Genomic DNA, 20873 nt, shown 5'->3' with positions numbered 1-20873 from the left:
GAGGGGAAATTGAAATGGGAATTAAAGGGAAATAACCACATCATCACCAGTAGCTTAAAATATTATTTACGATTATGTCCCTTGTGACTAACACGCGCCTTCTAAATATTTGATTTGTTTCGTTAAATCTAGATCTACACTTTTTACTTTATTCACAATTTTATCTCACCTTGAACTTCTCCACGACCATAGTCGTAAAAAAATCATAAGGAGATGTAACTCCGTCAAAGTCCAGCTTTAACATTTAGCCGTGTCTGACGGAAAAATGTGATTTTTATTTTAAATTTAAAAATGACGTCATGGAGAAGTTATTTTACACCAGTGACTGATAACAACACTGTCATGGAATCTGCCTTCTTTATTATTTTGGAAATGATAACTACGAAATAAAAACGATTTAATAACATTACTGAACCTTAACTCAAGTACTAATACATCCTAAATTATTTATTTAAAAATTTGGGCGCATGCGGATCTTTCTATTACGGCTTTTAAATCCTTTTTTAAAAAGACCCAATATATAATTTTTTTTTAAAATTTATAAAATAATATAAATTTTTTTTAAAAATAAAAAAATTATAAAAATTTAGTAAAAATAATTTTAAAAATTTAAAAAATAAATGAGAAAAGACCCAAGAATTTTGGCATTGGTCAGGACATTCAACCCAAGAGAGATCTAAGTCGCTTTGTCAGATGGCCCAAGTACATTCGCCTCCAGAGACAGAGAGCTATTCTCTACCAGCGTCTCAAGGTTCCACCTCCAATCAACCAGTTTACCCAAGCTCTTGACAGACAGACTGGTAAGGACATTATTTTATACTGCTGCTGAATAGTCTAATCTGATACAATTGAGTAGGCATAATCAAATATTTCTTCTTGTAGCAATTCAGCTGTTCCGTTTGATGGACAAATACAGACCTGAAGTTAGAAAACAAAAGGAAGCTCGTCTTCGGGGCCGTGCTGAAGATCGTGTTGCAGGCAAAGCTGATACACCAACTAAGCGCCCACCAGTTGTTAGATCAGGAATCAACACAGTTACAGCCCTGATTGAATCGAAAAAGGCACAGTTGGTTGCAGTGGCGTAGACAGGGGGGGGGGTTACGGGGGGTCATAACCCCCCCATAGACCCCTCGGTATATATATATATATATATAAAGTATGAGGGGGGTGCAAATCGAAAGTTTGAGTGGGGAGTGCGAATAGAAAGTTTGAGGGGGGGGGAGTGCAAATCGAAAGTTTGAGGGGGGGGGGGTGCAAATCGAAAGTTTGTCCCCGGGTAAAAATTGGACCCCCCCCCCCCCTCCCCCTTGAGACGATCCTGGCTACGCCACTGGTTGGTTGTCATTGCCCATGATGTAGATCCTATTGAGGTTAGTTAAAAATCTGATAGTCCTAGATCTAGCCAGTATCTGGCCATAGTAACTTAGTAATATTGCCTACAAATATTTCGAAGTAAACAGTTAATACATGTGCTGTGATGTAATAGAATTTCTTGACCTGAAGCTTTTTAGATGTTAATTTGACAACTGAGCACATTCATTAACCCAGTTCAGTATTTTTAATGCTACGAAACAAAGCTATTAATATTCACTTTTTACTACAGATTGTACTTTTCCTTCCTGCACTGTGCCGTAAAATGGGAGTCCCATATTGTATTGTCAAAGGCAAGGCACGTCTCGGACAGGTTGTTCACAGAAAAACAGCCACTCAGTGGCGTAGCGAGGGGGGGTGGCGGGGCGGGGGACATATGTCCCCGGGCGCCGACCTTAGGGGGGGGGGCGGCAAAATGGGTTGGAAAAACAAATTGAAAGTTTGAGAGGGGTGGTGCAAATGAAAAGTTCGAGGGGGGTGCAAATCAAAAGTTTGTCCCCGGGCGCCGGGAAGGATCGCTGCGCCTCTGCTGTAACTTGCTTGGCTTGTACCCAAGTTCATCCTGAGGATAGACCAAGTCTGAACAAGCTTATTGATGCTGTTAAAACTAACTTCAATGACAGGTTTGATGAGCTCTGAAGACACTGGGGTGTTGCCAAGCTGGTGAAAGCCAAGGCTAAAGAAATTGCACAGCGAGTTGGTTAGATTGAAACATTTCAAGCTTAATAAAGTGTACGAGCCGACCCGAGCGTATCATACGCCGCTATTTAGTTGTTTTATTTTCTACTTTTCAGTAATTCATAATTTGTGAATTCGACAGTACCAATGCTGCCACTGAAAATATTTTGCTTTAAAACAATATCAGTAGCTCGTTAAGGACGATACCCCCCCCCCTACCCTCCATTCCCCCAAACCCTACCCCCCTCCTCTTAGTTACCTCCCCTAAGTTTAAAATCGTTTCAAACGAAATTATCTGCCCCTACTAGCCGTCACTAAACCCGGCTCTACGATTGTAAACATTTAGCGTGAACCACAGCTCACTAGACCATGTGAGGGTGGGGGTGGTTGCGATATGCCTAGAGAGGAAGAGAGGGGACTGCAAGGCGCGCTTACAGCTTGGTGTTTTCTAGGGTATCCAAGAAGAGAATTATATATATAGATAATTTAATAATTATATTATTTCGTTTTCAAAATTCGCAACAAATATACTGTAAAGAAACTCAACTTTAAACAGGATAACAACACTCATCAGAGAACAATGAGAGTTTATGAGGTAGAAAGTATACGGACAGCTGACAGCCATTTGGGCACCAGGCCCAGCCGTGCTGTAGCCAGCCTCGTGGCAACAATCCCATGCTTGCCACTGCCCAAGTGCCGACGTTTTCGAATATCGTTAAATGCGAATGTCATTTTATTCAGAATGTATGTCCATAGCGGTTAGTAATCATTAATTTGACGTGAGTGACGTAGTTTTTAAGTGATTTGTTACTATTGTAGAACCGAATACTGGACGGTGGGGTACGAGTTTACCCTGCGTTCAGTGGGGTGGAAGATAAGCCTGGTGAGAACCAAAGGACAGAAGCGACCGATACACGGTAATTAAACCTATAAATAAGCCAGTTGGTCGGAGTTTGCCGTGTTGAGGCCTGCCTGGCTAATGGGAGACAACCACTGAGCAGGTGATGTAAGTAAAGAAAGAAAAAGTTTTTTTTTTAATTTTGATTAATAATTTCATTATTCTCGCGAAAGAAGTGTATGTTTTTATATGAATAAGTACCATTTCAGATAGATAAATGAAATTTCACATGTAAGTAAAAGATCTAATTCTCTACCTTCTATCAAATTTTGAGTAATTTCCGTTGACTGGAAGTACTAATTTACGCTATTTCCGATTTCTCAAAAAACGCATGTAAATTTATAAAGTACTAATAATATTGCGCAATATAATGCACATTTTGTTTTGGCGTTCACAGATGTGCAATTCTTTTTTCTACGAGATTTTATTCTATTTTTAAAAGTTTAAGTATTTAAAATGGATTAAAAATCATAACTATATCCCGAGTTCCCATCCCCTGTTGTTTTATATAAGAATATTCGAGAAAGTTTAGGGGAGATCACTCCCGGTTTATTTAAATTAGTGGCGTGGCTTTTCTGGACAAGACCTCCAAGGATTTTCCCAACAAGTTTTTGAAAAATGTGTTCGGTAAACCCCACTGCTAAGGTTTTTTTTTTTTTTTTTTTTTAAAGTTGATTAAATTAACATCGAGCTATGCGAAGGCCTGGTTTGACACGGTCGTTTACGGTCTTTAGACCATGTCGTTGCCTAGGTAACATGAATACAATTATTATTTTTTGATTGGCGGGCGGATTAATTATTCATGAGACTAACAGACGCGAACTAGCGATGATCGCTTGTGACGTGTAGGCTACACTACATAGTCAATGGGCAGGTTATGGTAGGTTGGGTTGGGTTGGGTTGAGGTTACGGGTGAATGGATATAGGATGAAGTGAATCCAACCACACACGTTCAAAATCAAATTTAAAGTTCTTTATTAAAAATGTATAATCAACTTCCTACCTAACTAATTTACACTGTACCACTACTTCTATCTAACTGTTCATACTATATGCTATCTACTACTACTACTACTAACTACGCACTCCCATGACCAATCCTAACACTATCTAACTGTTCCCTAGCTCTACATATGTCGACCGTCCTGCCTTACTGCCGACCCACGCTCCAGTGGTCAGCTGACCGTCCCACGTGACCGGTCAGCTCCTGTATTTTCATTGGTCTCTACAACCAACCAACTATAGCCTGTTTCTGCTCACCTCTGTCTACTTGACCTCCGACGTAACCTTGCGTCATCACAGTTGGGTTGGGTTGGTATGGGTTAGGTTAGGTTAGGTTAGGCTAGGCTAGGCTAGGCTAGGCTAGGCTAGGCTAGGCTAGGCTAGGCTAGGCTAGGCTAGGCTAGGTTAGGTTAGGTTAGGCTAGGTTAGGTTAGGTTAGGTTAGGTTAGGTTAGGTTAGGTTAGGTTAGGTTAGGTTAGGTTAGGTTAGGTTAGGTTAGGTTAGGTTAGGTTAGGTTAGGTTAGGTTAGGTTAGGTTAGGTTAGGTTAGGTTAGGTTAGGTTAGGTTAGGTTAGGTTAGGTTAGGTTAGGTTAGGTTAGGTTAGGTTAGGTTAGGTTAGGTTAGGTTAGGTTAGGTTAGGTTAGGTTAGGTTAGGTTAGGTTAGGTTAGGTTAGGTTAGGTTAGGTTAGGTTAGGTTAGGTTAGGTTAGGTTAGGTTAGGTTAGGTTAGGTTAGGTTAGGTTAGGTTAGGTTAGGTTAGGTTAGGTTAGGTTAGGTTAGGTTAGGTTAGGTTAGGTTAGGTTAGGTTAGGTTAGGTTAGGTTAGGTTAGGTTAGGTTAGGTTAGGTTAGGTTAGGTTAGGTTAGGTTAGGTTAGGTTAGGTTAGGTTAGGTTAGGTTAGGTTAGGTTAGGTTAGGTTAGGTTAGGTTAGGTTAGGTTAGGTTAGGTTAGGTTAGGTTAGGTTAGTTAAGCCTTAACTGCTTCTGGAACACTTCGATCTAAGTAAAGTGGGCTTATTCTTTTAAGCCTGACGGAGTGTATCTGTTTCTGCTATCGGGTTTTTTAAAGGGGATTTTATGCCGTGCCGCCTTTACTTTCCCCGACTCAGTTCGGGTACTTATTAGAGCTGAGTGGCCTCATGAACGTAATCAAGTGCACCTCACAAACACGGGACTATCTGATAAGAGTTCGCTTGTTCTACCACTAGACCTATAAATTTAACCTTCAACAGAAATGTTAGATCGACGACACATCCTATAATGATGTAACCTGGTACGCTTAACTTGTGAGCCAGCCCTAGGCTCTTGTGTACAAGCCTTGTTTAAGGTGCCAGACCAGCCACTAACTGTGTCGTCCATTTTATAAGCCTGTCGTTTCTGCAACTGTCTCATATAGTACATCACAAGTTTGGTGTCCTATACAGGTCATATCTGAAGGTATACGTTCCAGGTGAGTTTCTAGATAAGTAATTACACATCTATAATACTTAATTAATCACTTATCACACTAACCGATATACCCTCTTTGACCATGCACCTAAAAGCCTTGACAATGCATACAGTTCTTAACAAGATACCTACCCTGTTAGATACGATTGCCCTCTTACCATACTTTACACACCAAACACGCTTGACTACACACTCACCATACTTGACTACACACTCACCATACATAATAGCACATCTACTACAATTAACCACACATCTACCACACTTAAATACACACCTAACACACTTGACTACACACCTAACACACTATACACCTTACACACTAAACTACACCCTTAGCACACTACACACCTACCACACTAAACTACACACCTACCACACTTAACTACACACCTAACACACTTAACTACACACCTACCACACTTAACTACACACCTACCACACTTAACTACACACCTAACACACTTAACTACACACCTAACACACTTAACTACACACCTACCACACTTAACTACACACCTACCACACTAAACTACACACCTACCACACTTAACTACACACCTAACACACTTAACTACACACCTAACACACTTAACTACACACCTACCACACTAAACTACACACCTACCACACTAAACTACACACCTACCACACTTGACTACACACCTACCACACTTAACTACACACCTAACACACTTAACTACACACCTACCACACTAAACTACACACCTACCACACTTGACTACACACCTACCACACTTAACTACACACCTAACACACTTAACTACACACCTACCACACTTAACTACACACCTACCACACTTAACTACACACCTAACACACTTAACTACACACCTACCACACTTAACTACACACCTACCACACTTAACTACACACCTAACACACTTAACTACACACCTACCACACTTAACTACACACCTACCACACTTAACTACACACCTAACACACTTAACTACACAACTAACACACTTAACTACACACCTACTACACTTAACTACACACCTACCACACTAAACTACACACCTACCACACTTAACTACACACCTAACACACTTAACTACACACCTACCACACTAAACTACACACCTACCACACTTAAATACACACCTAACACACTACACACCTTACACACTAAACTACACGTCTACCACACTACACACCTACCACACTTGACTACACACCTAACACACTACACACCTACCACACTTAACTACACACATAACACACCAAACTACACACCTACCACATTTAACTACACACCTAACACACTAAACTACACACCTATTATAGTTAACTACACACCTAACACACTTAACTAAACACCTAACACACTTAACTACACATCTATTACACTAAACTACACACTTAACACACTAAACTACACACCTAACACACTTAACTACACACCTACTACACTTGACTACACACCTACCACACTTAACTACACACCTACCACACTTAACTACACACCTAACACACTTAACTACACACCTACTACACTTAACTACACATCTAACACACTACACACCTACCACACTTAACTACACACCTACCACACTTAACTACACACCTACTACACTTAACTACACATCTAACACACTACACACCTACCACACTTAACTACACACCTACCACACTTGACTACACACCTACCACACTTAACTACACACCTACCACACTTGACTACACACCTACCACACTTAACTACACACCTACCACACTTAACTACACACCTAACACACTTGACTACACACCTACCACACTTAACTACACACCTACTACACTTAACTACACGCCTAACTACACACCTACCACACTTAACTACACACCTATCACACTTAACTATACACCTAACACACTAAACTACACGCCTAACACTCTTAACTACACACCTAACACTCTTAACTACACACCTACCTTACCTAACTACACACCTAACACACACACTTAACTACACATCTAACACTCTTAACTACACACCTACTTTACCTAACTACACACCTACCACGCTTGACTACACACCTACCACACTTGACTACACCCACCATCACAATTTATTCATGCAACACACCATTAATGTATCACCACCTCCAATGTCTCTCAGCGGGGCGCCACATCTTAAAACCATACCGCTACATATTTAACAATCGATTGTAAAAAGAAAATATAACACCCCCCCCCCCCCCTTCCTCCCTTCCCCCCACAACCACCCCACACTATTCTCACATGTACGTTGAAACTGTTTCCTCACCTGTAAAGAGGAAAGCCATCATTAATTAATAGCCCTCATAAACGCCTAGCACCATAGGGTATCAATGAATGTTCCCGACTTAAAGGATCAGCGGCCGGTCCAGCAGTTTGATTGGCTGACTGGTTAATGACGTCATAGTCGCCTGCTAGCTTTTTTAATAAAGTTTTTTTTTTATTGTAACCTAGTTATGTTTTCAGTACTTAAACATAAATTGGGCAATATTCTAAAGAAAAAGGATGTAAAGTGTTTTTTTTTGTTTGTTTTTTAATTAAAGGCAGAGGAAAGGTATAATTATTAATAGTAGCGTGGGATGATCAAACACACTTGTTGTGGAAATAGATTGTAGAAAATAAAAGACACCGTTTGTGGCTATAGAATACAGAATAGTTGTGTCAATAGAAGTTGTGGTGGGGGGCGTGGAGGAAGAATAGCATACTTACAGTTGAATAAATATACCTCAGAATGATTGTGACTATAAGTAAATAATTAAATACACACCAATTGTTTGAAAAGAATAGGCCTCTACTATGGTAGCTACAGTTATGTAGTAAGTTAAATTCCCTTTCGAACCCAGGGCAAGTGAAGTAGAATTCACCTATTTCTGAGTGATCTCAGCATATGAAGGGATAACGTGGTCAGCACTATGTTCAGCCGCATATACTTTACCTAACGTGAGCCAGGTACCGATCAGAGCTGGGTGGACTCAGGTACTGACTTGAACCCGTATTCGAAATTGAGATTCTCGGGTTAGCATCAGTGTTTCTTCCAGACTGTTTTCTCCGGTGGGGCACTTGAAATTTTCGGGGGGGGGGGGGGGGTAGACTTTCTTCGGGGGGGGGGGGGGGGCGGACACTGTTAAAAGTATATTTTTTCTATATAAATTTCATTTCGTTCTGGGGGATGGGGCGGTAGATTCCTGGAAGAAACTCTAGTTAGCATTCGTATGATCTACCCTTCGACCAAATCGTCCCATAACAATAGAGTAGGTACAGGTCATAAAATACACACCAATTGTGACAATAAAATACTGTACACATCAGTTGTGCCAATAGCACGTGTAGTGTTTATGACCATCATTTTTGTTATGACTCGGCGTACCAGTCTGATCATGTGTTGCCCAGAGCTTCTTCCAGGCATCTCTTCAGGGGGAATCAACCCCCCCCCCCCCCCCCCACGAAGAAAGTCTTCCGCCCCCCCCCCCCCCCCCCCGAACGAAATGGAATTTTATAGAAAACGTACTTTTACCAGTGTCCGCCCCCCCCCCCCCGGAAAATATTGTCCGCCCCCCCCCCCCCCCCCCGAAAACATCAAGTGCCCCCCCCCCCCCCCCGGAGAAAAAAAGTCGGGAAGAAACACTGGTGTTGCCAAGTTGTCTTTTCAATACATTACCAATGCCATAGTGATGGTTAGGGCAGTGGTGAGTAAATTGAGGAGGAGCCCTCGCATGGAAGACTTCACATCTTTAGAGTAGGGGGCAGTTGACTGATAATGATTCGTGGGGTGGGGGAAGTTAAGGGGGACACTAGTGAAGTTTTGCAAATGAAAAAAAAGTAAAAGCCATTTTCCGAACTACATTTTTAGTGCTACATTTGATACCTTAAAAAAGTTAAGTACCCTTTTCGAACCTGACGGTCCATAGCAGAGGCGTAGCGACCCTTCCCGGCGCCAGGGGACAAACTTTTCGATTTGCACCCCCCCCTCGAGATTTCCATTTCCCACCCCACCCCCTCAAACTTTCGATTTGCACCCCCCCCCCCTCAAACTTTCGATTTGCACCCCCTCAACCTTTCAATTTATTTTTCCAACCTATTTTGGCGCCCCCTAAGGTCGGCGCCCGGGGACATATGTCCCCCCCCCTCGCTACGCTACTGGTCCATAGGGCAAGTGAAGTAGAATTCACCTGTTTCTGTCACCTCTACAAATGAAGGGATAGTGTGGTCAGCACTATGCCCAGCCGCCTTAAACTTTCCCTAAAGTGAGTAAAGTCTCATCTAAAGCTGTAAAGCTGGGTGTACTCAGGGACGTTCTACTGACATGAATCATGATTCGACTTTCGTGGTTTAGCAGTCTAGCGCTCTATCGTATCTTTATCCCTTAACTTAATGGAAATTTTTTAAAAACTACGCTTAACACAATTAAACTAAAATGCTACTGTACAAAGTTTAATACTTTCTGTTAACTATCGTCGCTACTGTTCTCTCCATTGGTCTTTGTCTTTTTGGCATCGTTTTCCTTACTTTAGCATGCGAGCCGTTAAAAAAAACTAGATTTTTTTCCCTCCCTGTCACAATGTTGCGGAAATGAGACATGTGTTTTTAAATCGCTCCGATGCAGAGGCGTAAAGACCCTACCCGGCGCCCGGGGACAAACTATTCGATTTGCACCCCCGCCTCAAGATTTCGATTTGCACCCCCCACCCCCTCAAACTTTCGATTTGCACCACCCTCAACCTTTCAATTTATTTTTCCAACCCATTTTGGCGCCCCCCCCTCCCTTCGCTACTGCTCCGATGCACAACCAGTTGCACTTTTTCGGGGAGTGGTTCTTTTTTCCACGAACTGCTTAACCCGGTAATCCGTTTCTTCGAATCTCAAATTTAGCTCTTATTTCAAAGCAAAACATCGTTTCTCAAAATTCTCGTATGGCAAGGTGCTCGTATGTCGAGGTACCACTGTATTTAACGCCTGCTTGAGGAGAAAATGGCATAAATATTGTTATGTAAATTTACAATTCTAGTTCATAAAACAAATAACAGAATGCTATGAAACTTCCCAGATTATTTTGAATCGAATATTTCCATTAGAAATGACAAAACTGGAGGGAGCTTTCTGTGGCGGCCACATGTGTTTTGGGCACAAAAAGGAAAAGATGCTGATTTTATTTAGAAGTCAAAATAAATTTTTCCTATCTATGTAAGAAAATATTTTATCAACAATTTTTTTTAACAAATCAGTTACCGCATTATAAAAAAATGCAAAATGTACTGAACGTCTCAAAGAGTAAAGTTTCAGATTTCAAAACAACTAGTTTAATTTCAGCTGTCCAGTACATAAATTGATGGTTAATTTAATGTTTAATTAATTTACTTAGTTATTTTTATATTCACAATAAGTTAATAGTTTCAACTTTCCAGTTAATAAATTGTTGGTCAATATTGGCTCTTAATAAAATGATTGTTAATTTCATCTGTTTGGTTAACAAATTAGTGGTGATTTTCTTTCCTATAAATAAATTATTTGTTAGTTTCGGCTATTGGTAAATACATTTTTTGTTAGTTTCAGCTATTGATAAATAAATTTGTTGTTAAGGTTTTCCCGTAAATAAATGTGTTGTTAGTTTCAGTTTTCCTGTAAATAAATAAATGGATGATTTGAATTTTCCAGCATTAAAATAATAATTTACATCTTCAAACGCATCTTCAAACTAATGAATAAATGATAAAAGATTACGTAGTAACATTGTATGGAAGGTCATACATTGTAACGGTGTGGGGGCGTGTAAGTAAAATATAAAAACAAATCTAAAAACCTTAATAATACAAATTCTTAAAAGCACAAAAATGGGAAGATAGTAAAATAAAACAATCTTTCTTTTTTTTAGAAATCACTGATCGCCCATGAGATCACTGACAAATTTGAGTAAAGATTTTTCTTCTTCTCATATTGTTACTTAACAACTTGTAACCACAAAATTGTTTTGTTTTATTTTCAACTTTTTAATAATTTGGAAAATTTATAAATAGTAATTTGATATTTCAGATTTTAAAAATCAACTAGTAGGCCTACCTTTTTTTATTTCTTTTCTTCTTGCTAATTTTGACATTCATTTGACATCACGTACGAGTAGAAATATTTGCATTAAAGCCATAATGTGTCTACATTCATGAACACAACTCACCACATACAGCTAAATACCAAGAGATCGCTACTATTTAGTCTGGTTATCTCCCCTTTTGTTATTAAATATAGCAATCTATAAATAAAGTCTAAAGACTTATCCTTTCTTAAAGCGGGTCTACAAGAATGTATGACCCCTCAGTCGCTAGTAATAATGTGGTCTGTATGAGCTCATGCCCCTGTTGATAGAGTAGCTAGTCTTTAGAAGGTCTCCACCAAAATCCCATTCAAATTTTAAAAAGTTACAGACCCCCCCCCCCCTTCTTCGAAAGCGTCGCAAAACTTTAATTAGTATATTTATAAAAATCGGCGACATCATAGGGAACGGCGTGGTCGGGTAGGATAGAGTGTGATTTCTAACTCCAAAAGTTCCGAGTTCGACCCTCCAGGAAAATTAGGCAGGGGACAGCTACCCGTTTTACAGAGAAAATTCCAAAACTCAAACAGCAGCTGTTGCTGCTGTCTTGCAGATTGTTCTTGGGTGGACAAATGGACAAAGGCTAAGGAAGCAAATTCAGAAAGAAAATCTGGCTGAAATTCGGAGTCACCGAACCAAATGACGCATACCATGTTGACACGTAATATGTAATTGTATTAGAGAAGGCCCCCTCCAGTCTAAAATCAAGAACGAAAAAAAAAGAATCGATAAATGATCATATTATGTTTGTCTACAAAGATTTACAACAGGAAAATCTTTAACATTGTGTGTAATATTAATCCCACTGGATTAGTCGGGTCTCATTGCAGGCATTCACGCACATAGACGGTTTCTGTGGATAGGATAAAGCTTAGCACCAGAGGCGTAGCGAGGGCAGGGCGAGGGGTGCGGGCCGCACCGGATGACAACATTTAAGGGGGGGGGGGGGTGACACCAAGACAAAAAATAGCAAAATGTACAGAAGAAAAATGATTTTTTGCCAGTTCCGTTAATGATTAAGTTATAAGTTAAATGGTCTTTTAAATACAAATAAACAATTCTTACAAGGGGTGGGGGTGACCTAGCGACGCCACTGCTTAGCACATAGTAGGTTAGTAAGCTCGCAACATTGTGATCGTAGAAATTCGATATATATATATATATATATATATATATATATATATATATATATATATATATATATATATATATATATATATATATATATATATATATATATATATATCACATTTAACATTAAACATTTTGAAAAAAAATGTGTAGACATATGAGATGCGTATAGCGTTAAAGTAAAAAATCCAAATTGTTATTTTGAAAAAGAATATTTTTCCACACTGAACAATTAATTAAGTTATTGAAAGTAACCATAACAACAGGTTATCTTAGCGCATAGCTATTGTAACAATAGTCTTTAAGTTTTGCTCTGTTTTGTTAAGTTATCTAAATATGCATCGACTGTATGAATAGGCTGTAGGCTTTGAATACGACTTTGTTAAACTATCAAAAGAACGAACATTTGTGACAGAAGGCTAAGAGTGATTCGCCTTAAAACGTAATTGTTCGAAACAGCACACAAGTAACTTGGTTGTAATCGTGTCAATAGCCAGTGTGTTTTAAACGTTTTTTAAAGTTCCCTCTGTAGACTACATTTGTGACGATAGGCTCTGTGTCGCCTAGCAACGGAACAGCTGCAGCGACGAAAATGTAAATTAGTATAGCGTTAACGACTAATATGCAAATCGCGCTGTTTTAGGCTATATGGGGAGAATCATCAAAAGTTTAGTACGAAGCAAGTGTACATTTACACAACTCAACCATTTTGTTTTACACTCTGTGTTTCAAGAACACAGCCATATATACATATATATATATATATATATATATATATATATATATATATATATATATATATATATATATATATATATATATCCATATATACGTGTTTTATGTTACCGCTGTTCACTGTTAGTGCACATCTTATTAATAGAGAAACAGGAGCATTAAGTTTACTTTTCCCCCAACCTAATATCGCAATATTAGATCGCATAATCTCTACTCTATAAAGGACTTAGGCGAGTTAATCTCTCTATCGTGTTCCCTAACTCTTCATTACTTGACATGTAAATTCGATTTTTAAAAAATAACCTACAGGGGTTAGGCCCGGTTAGGCCCATTCTGCGAAATCTGAAGATTTCTAGAGGGCGCCACACAATTGTCTAGCTAGCTTTTTTGTTTAGCGTTACGCGCTCTTTTTTTTTTTATTTCCCCAGCAGTTAAAAATCTCTTTAGCTGCGTAGAGTTCTTCTGCGTTAGAAATTGAAAACTGAAAATGATTCAGGGGAGAGAAGTGCGATAAAATCAGCTAGACCAGTGCAAGTTTGAAACACGTGTCGCAGCTAAGCCTGTGCGCAGCGATGCGATACACTGGCTACGAATTGACTAAATGCTATTTCAAGTGTGTGAAGAGTAAAGATATCATGCATTCAACCGTCCGACCGATATAATGGATAAAAAAAAAATTCGCGTTGCGTTTCTCGACCGGATGGTCTGGATGTGCATTCAACCGGAGCAGCGGGGTCAAAGGTGACGAGTGATGAAAAGTTGTTTCTAGATGTAGTGGGTGTTTCTACACGTGTAGCTTTAAGCTCTTTAGTCAAGGGAAGCAACTTTTCAAACAAAGCACAGTTCACTTTCTTTAAGCCTCTAAAAGTACTGCTGGTGTCAATGTAATCATCGGTAGCGAACGCCGTACCGATTATTTTTTGCGGGTATCGATACCCCGACTAAAAAAATAAAGTTACTTAATCGTCACAGACGTTCAAAAACTAACCAAGACAGTTTACCTATTTAATTCGCTACCTCGTCAGTCTGTATATCTGTCGTAATAGATCGAAACGGACGAGCTATATTTCGGGCACTTCTAACTGACAGATTCGTTTCAAAGTTGGCACGTGGGTCAAGACATGAAAACAATGCAATCTGACATTGAATTTGACTTAATTGGATGCCAAAATAACTTTTTATAAATTAATTAAAGTAATTAAAGTTATGTCCAAATTAGTAGACAGACTTATTCATCTATTCCGTACATTATACGCACGTTATCATGTTCATTAGGTGCGCAATAGTTTTTAGTCATGCAACTATACTGTAAATTTAAAAAAATTATAGTGTATTATTATATATTTAATTAAAGAAAATTATTTATTTTCTACTTTTTAGTACATTTTTACATAAAAGCGTGTTATCAAAACGTTTTTTTATGAATATTTTTTTTAATAAGAGTAATTTTAGGCTTATCAAATATCTTCTACAACGTAGGTAAATTTAACCCTTCTTGTTTTATAATCCTACTACACTGTCTAGCCTTTATTGTTTAAAATAATTTGTAGAACTAAGACGTCTTATTCTAATTGGTAGCTGTTTCATTCTTGTTATTTTTGCAGGCTCCTATTTTTTTACCTTTAATACATCTTGTAAGTTTGAACTATAAGCTGATTTAGTTTGAATTTCAACTTATTTTAGTTGTTGTCTAAAACATTTTTTACCTTTAGGGTTAGAATATAAAAGTATAAGAAATTAAATTCCTACATTACTTAATAATAAACCGATTTATATATAAATGAGAAAGATGCAATCAAAACATACGTTGGCCGGACAAAAAGTGAGATAAGCTCTAATGGGATAAACTAAACAAACATTAGTTACATAAGAAATTAATTTAAAAGTGGAGTTGATATTTACATTTAAAAAATGTTGTATAAGAAATTAATATAAAAAGTAAGCGGGGTTGATATATACACAAAACAAACATCAGTTAAATAAGAAATTAATATAAAAAGTAAGTGGGGTTGATATATACACAAAACAAACATCAGTTAAATAAGAAATTAATATAAAAAGTAAGTGGGGTTGATATATACACAAAAGAAACATCAGTTAAATAAGAAATTAATATAAAAAAAAAATCATAAAAAACGTTTTAATAACAAGCTTTTATGTAATGATGCACTAAAAAGTAGAAAATAAATTATAGACTACTATTTAAATAACTATAAAGAAAAGCGTGGGTCACTTTAGTATCTATTGGATACCTTTACTAATGTTAAGGAAGACACCCACGCTTTTCTTTATAGTTATTTAAATAGTAGTCTATAATTTATTTTCTACTTTTTAGTGCATCATTACATAAAAGCTTGTTATTAAAACGTTTTTTATGATTTTTTTTTCAGTACTTTACATGTTTTATCTACAATAGAGTTACATGACTAAAAACCATTGCGCGCCTACTGAATATCACGTTTAGTAGGCGCGCAATGGTTTTTGAACGCAGCCATTACGTGAAATTAATTCATAAAAAATCAATTAGGCATCCAATTAAGTCAAATTTAGTTTCAGATTGCATTGTCTTCATGTCTTGACCCACGTGCCAACTGTGAATCGTATCGGTCAAGTAGAACTGTCCGAATTTTCACTCCTGCGTTTCTATCTAGACTGACGACAGACAGAATGACGAGGAAGTGAGTTAAATAAAAGCTTGTAAAAAGTAAGCGGGGTTGATATATACACAAAACAAACATCAGTTAAATAAGAAATTAATATAAAAAGTAAGTGGGGTTGATATATACACAAAACAAACATCAGTTAAATAAGAAATTAATATAAAAAGTAAGTGGGGTTGATATATACACAAAACAAACATCAGTTAAATAAGAAATTAATATAAAAAGTAAGCGGGGTTGATATATACACAAAACAAACATCAGTTAAATAAGAAATTAATATAAAAAGTAAGTGGGGTTGATATATACACAAAACAAACATCAGTTAAATAAGAAATTAATATAAAAAGTAAGTGGGGTTGATATATATAACCCCCGGCAGGACATATACGAATCTACACGTAATAGAAGAAAATACAGCCAGGAATGTTCTATAAAACACCCCGGGGTGGGGGACATAGACAAAAGGTCATGACTGGATGTGAAGAATTTATTTTTTTAATTAGTTATTTTAAATTATTGTAATTACGATTTTATTAATTGGTAGATATAGCAGTCAGGTCATATAAAAGTGCTCCGGAAATTACAAGTGTTCTGTTATTGTAAAACTTCAGGTCCGAAAAGAATCGACGAAAACTGAAATCGACTAAAACCGAGACGATTGTTTACGTAAAGGTAGAGAAGCTGAATGGACCCAATCGAGAATAGTCTCGAAATTATTGGAACTGCCCATTAAATAATGTTAAAATCATGTACGATGTTAAAATAAATATGGTTATAAAAATCTGACTGTTTGGCTCTTGATTGTCAATACCAAAGATCGGATGTATTTCATGTTTTTAGTATTTTCGGTAACTAAACTACATCTTTTTAAATTTAAAAGTCGAAAACGATTTGGTTGTTTACATTTTGTCGCTGAAAAATATATTTAAACATGGCATAACTAGAGTATACGGTTTTAAAAAAGAAAAATATTTTTTTTAATTGTATCGTCAAGTTTTGAGAACAAATTTTAAAAAAGTGGGGTTTTCAGAAGATACAGATCACTGTATAGCCAATAAATGCTTGTCTTAAGAAAGTGAAACAAATAGAAATGTTGCCTCAACCAAAAACAGTTATTTTCAAGTTTTATATTTGCAAATTTTATATAATTGCTTCTTATAAAATATTAAAATTTAGAAATTATCTCAAAAGTTGTTTTTTTTTAATATCATTTTTTATGGTCGCTATGATGTGTGATGGCTAAATTGATTTAAAAAACACGATATTTTAACATGTTACCTCGTTGATGTCCATTATTTCGCTCGAGTCACTTCGAAACTTAAACGATAAACTTTAGAGAATAAATATATGATTTACTTTTAATACGATAAAATAGTTTAGAACTTAATATTAATGAATAGTACACACTGCTGTAAAAAAAAAGGTCATTGATTATAGCTCGTCGTTACGAGGGTATAGTTGCTGTATGAGACACAGCAAGGGGTGGGGGAGGAAGATGTGCCCCTCTAACCCATTTGTAAGGATATTTAGATAGAGTGTAACATCGTCGATTAGAGCGTGTCTCGCTTATAATGTGATTTGATCTATCTGCACAAATCTGCAAGCCTCCAACCCCTTTGTAAAGACCAGATATTTAGATAATATCTATTTAGGCGGTGTCTCGCTAATAATGTGATTTGATCCTTCTGTAAAAATGTGTAATCCTCCAACCCCTTTGTAAAGACCAGATACTTAGATACTTTAGAGTATAATATCTATTTAGGCGGTGTCTCGCTAATAATTTGATCACCCTGTCTGTGAAATGTATACATGAGATTACTGTCAGATCAACAGTTGATAGGTCAAAGGTCAGATCTCGTGTTACAATAGACTGTAAGGGGACGTCGAGAAATAATATACCACCCCCAACCAGAAAGGGGGTGGGGGCTTCTAATTTTTGTGATGATGTGTGAAGTGGGAAGACGCCTTTTCTTTTGCATTTGAAAAGTATTTTTTTAAACTAAATCTCAGCCGCTATTACGCATTTTAAAAGACTTTTTTTTAAAAGTTGTAATAAAAATTAGACCAATATATCTTTTAACCCGGCTCATTGGCGACTATGTTAGAAAGATTTTTTTGAAGACAAAATGCGATTTGGGAGGTATGGTAGGCTGAAGTGTGTCGCTATTTTAAGGGTGGAGTCTGAGTTTGTGTGACGTCATTTTAAGAGTAGAATCCAACTTTGTGTGACGTCATTGGTGGAGTCTAACTTCGTGTGACGTCATTTTAAGGGCGGAGTCTGACTTTGTGTGACGTCATTTTAAGGATGGAGCCTGCCTTTGTATGACGTCATTTGTGTAACTTTGTGTGACGAGGAGTGACGATGGGAGTGGGCAGGAGGTAAAAATAGTATTAAAAGCGTAACTTCATTTATGAACGACACTTAACCAACTATAGGCAGATGCGTTCGAAATGCACAAAAAAACAACAACATAAAAAGAAAACACGAAACAGCGGTGAAAAGTGTTTTATGAGTTGAGCGAATCGTTGCTCACACAACGAACACTCCACAGTGACGTGGGGGTGGGAGTGGGGTGTAAAAACTGGTACGTCATCTTTTGTTATCGTACAATTAGGCGAGATGTTAATAAGCATAAGGATGAAGTCCGAGGGATCTACAATAATTGAGGAAATTTTTTTTCCACAAAACAACCTCAAAACCGACGATAACCTAAACGAACGATTACAGACGGCAAAGAAAACCGATGTTTTAACTGTATGTTAAAATTGGCTGTTTTGTGGATTTAACCACAGTTCATCTCACGAAGACGCTTCGTTGGATAACTGGAATAATTATTTTTAAAATTCTAGTGTAAAACACCAAAATAGCATATGTGGTTCACTACTTTGTTATGTTGTGTTATACATGTATGTGGTAGTATGGAGTTCAAAAGTGGATACCACACATCTGCACGATAGTGCTTAAGTATGGTGCATGTATGTCATGAAACACACTCCAGGGGAAAGATGTGTATCATTTTGCTACATTGTATAGGGGTTGGAAAACCGCATAGAACAGTGTTATACAACATTTTTTGCTAAAACTCTGCAAGTCAGAGTAATGTTATACAGGCTTTCACGTTATTTCCTTTACTACAGTTTGAGACTCGATTGGTTCCACAATAATGCGATTGTTAAACATCTAGATGTAGTGGAAAACTGTTCATAGGATAGGGGTAAGGGGAGGTGATTCTTTAAAATATTACATAGTTTAAAAGAGTGGTGGTAGGCTATATATGAAAACAGTATTTCTTTCAGAATTGATTCTCCACCTGAGTGCACTTGAAACTTTCTGAGGGGGGGGGGGGGGGGCTAAATTTTCCAGGAGGCTAAGAACACTGGTAAAAGTACATATTTTTAATATAGTTTCTTTTTCTTTCGGGGGGGGGGGGGGGTAGCAGTGAGAGATGCCTGAAAGAAACACTGTATGGATATGTTAAATAACTTAGGGTAGCGATGGTGCAAGCTATATTGTATGTATGTGTTGTATAATCAGTTCATAATACCCTCAGTCTATATGCAACAAAGGCCGTTGTTACTTATACCTTTTAAAGCTTTGTTAGAAAAAGTTTAGATCTCTTGGGGTAGTGCAGTGTTTCTTCCAGACTTTTTTCACCGGGGGGGGGGGGTGTACTTGAAAATTTGAAAAATATATGTATTACATAAATTCATTTCATTCGAAGAGATGCCTGGAAGGAACTCTGGGATGGTGTGAGTTGAAGTTATTGTTAGTCCCATGTGGTATTATTTACCCCAAGGTCCAAAGTGTCGGCGTGGTGGGTCGGTAAAGCTCATGCTTGCTAAGCCGAAAAGTCCCGAGTTTGAACCGCCGGGCAAATGAAGTTCGATAGCAGGGGACAGCTACCCATCTAGGAGAGGAAACTCCAAAATCATACATCAGCTACCTCGTAGATAAAAAAAATTGAAGCAAATCCTGAAAGAAAAGTAAGCTAAAATCGGAGTCAACGGCCTAAATGGCGCATAACAGGTTTCCACGTAATACTTAAATGTGTTTGGAGGAAACCCTTTCCAAAATTACAATTAAAACGAAGACGAAGAATATGGGTATAAAAGCGGTCAGAACGATTGTTATGGAAGATTTTTTGTTAGGTAGCGAGTAGGACTGTTGATGTGAATTGTGGTTAGTGTAAGAAAAATACTGGACTAAAACAGTGGGTAGTAATTTGTTTGCATTAAATGAAGCCGACTTGAACCGACGCCCTCTGGTTAAAGCAACTTGCGCCACGCCTCTACTTTCGGCAATCTAAAAACTATATTAGGACAAACACGACAACATGTGTGCAAAATATCAACTTTCACTTACATCAACATTAGAATCGAATTTCACGCAGCTCAATATTTGTAACGAATAAGCTTTCACAAGTGAAAAATTAATCAAATATTGATTACTTAAATTGAATTCAAACAATGTAGTATTTTCTATAAGTCTTATTTAATGATGTAGAATCAAGTTTAATGATGTAGAATCAAGTGTCAAGTTTCGTTAGATGATGTAGTGTTAGGTTTCATTTGATGTTGTAGAAGTGTCAAGTGTCTGGTGATGATGTAGAATCAAGTCTCATCTGATGATGTAGTGTCAAGTCTCTGGTGATGATGTAGAATTGTCAAGTCTCATTTGGTGATGTAGTGTCAAGTTTCATCTGATGATGTAGTAGTGTCAAGTCTCATCTGATGATGTAGTAGTGTAAAGTCTCATCTGATGATGTAGTAGTGTCAAGTCTCATCTGATGATGTAGTAGTGTCAAGTTTCATCTGATGATGTAGTAGTGTCAAGTCTCATCTGATGATGTAGTGTCAAGTCTCA

General features: G+C 37.6%; 1 protein-coding gene across 1 annotated transcript; it reads left to right on the top strand.

Annotated features, from left to right (window-relative positions):
• Positions 1-291: 291 nt before the first annotated feature.
• Positions 292-1085, top strand: LOC131932953 (large ribosomal subunit protein eL8-like). Its single transcript, XM_059289842.1, has 3 exons — positions 292-321; positions 626-800; positions 883-1085. Exons 1-3 carry the CDS (start codon positions 292-294, stop codon positions 1083-1085), a joined length of 408 nt encoding a protein of 135 aa, XP_059145825.1.
• Positions 1086-20873: the final 19788 nt, after the last annotated feature.

The sequence above is a fragment of the Physella acuta genome, unplaced genomic scaffold (genome assembly GCF_028476545.2).
Source record: "Physella acuta isolate Inbredline_101_S28 unplaced genomic scaffold, ASM2847654v3 ptg002330l, whole genome shotgun sequence".
NCBI classification, from domain to species: domain Eukaryota; kingdom Metazoa; phylum Mollusca; class Gastropoda; family Physidae; genus Physella; species Physella acuta.
This window is presented reverse-complemented; position numbering and strand designations above follow the sequence as displayed.

Excerpts from the sequence above, each read along its gene's own strand:
- LOC131932953 (XM_059289842.1), top strand. The coding sequence starts at position 292 with ATGACGTCATGGAGAAGTTATTTTACACCA. Across the intron at positions 322-625 it reads GGAGAAGTTATTTTACACCA|AAAAGACCCAAGAATTTTGG; the intron begins GTGACTGATAAC and ends AAAATAAATGAG. Across the intron at positions 801-882 it reads AGCTCTTGACAGACAGACTG|CAATTCAGCTGTTCCGTTTG; the intron begins GTAAGGACATTA and ends TTCTTCTTGTAG.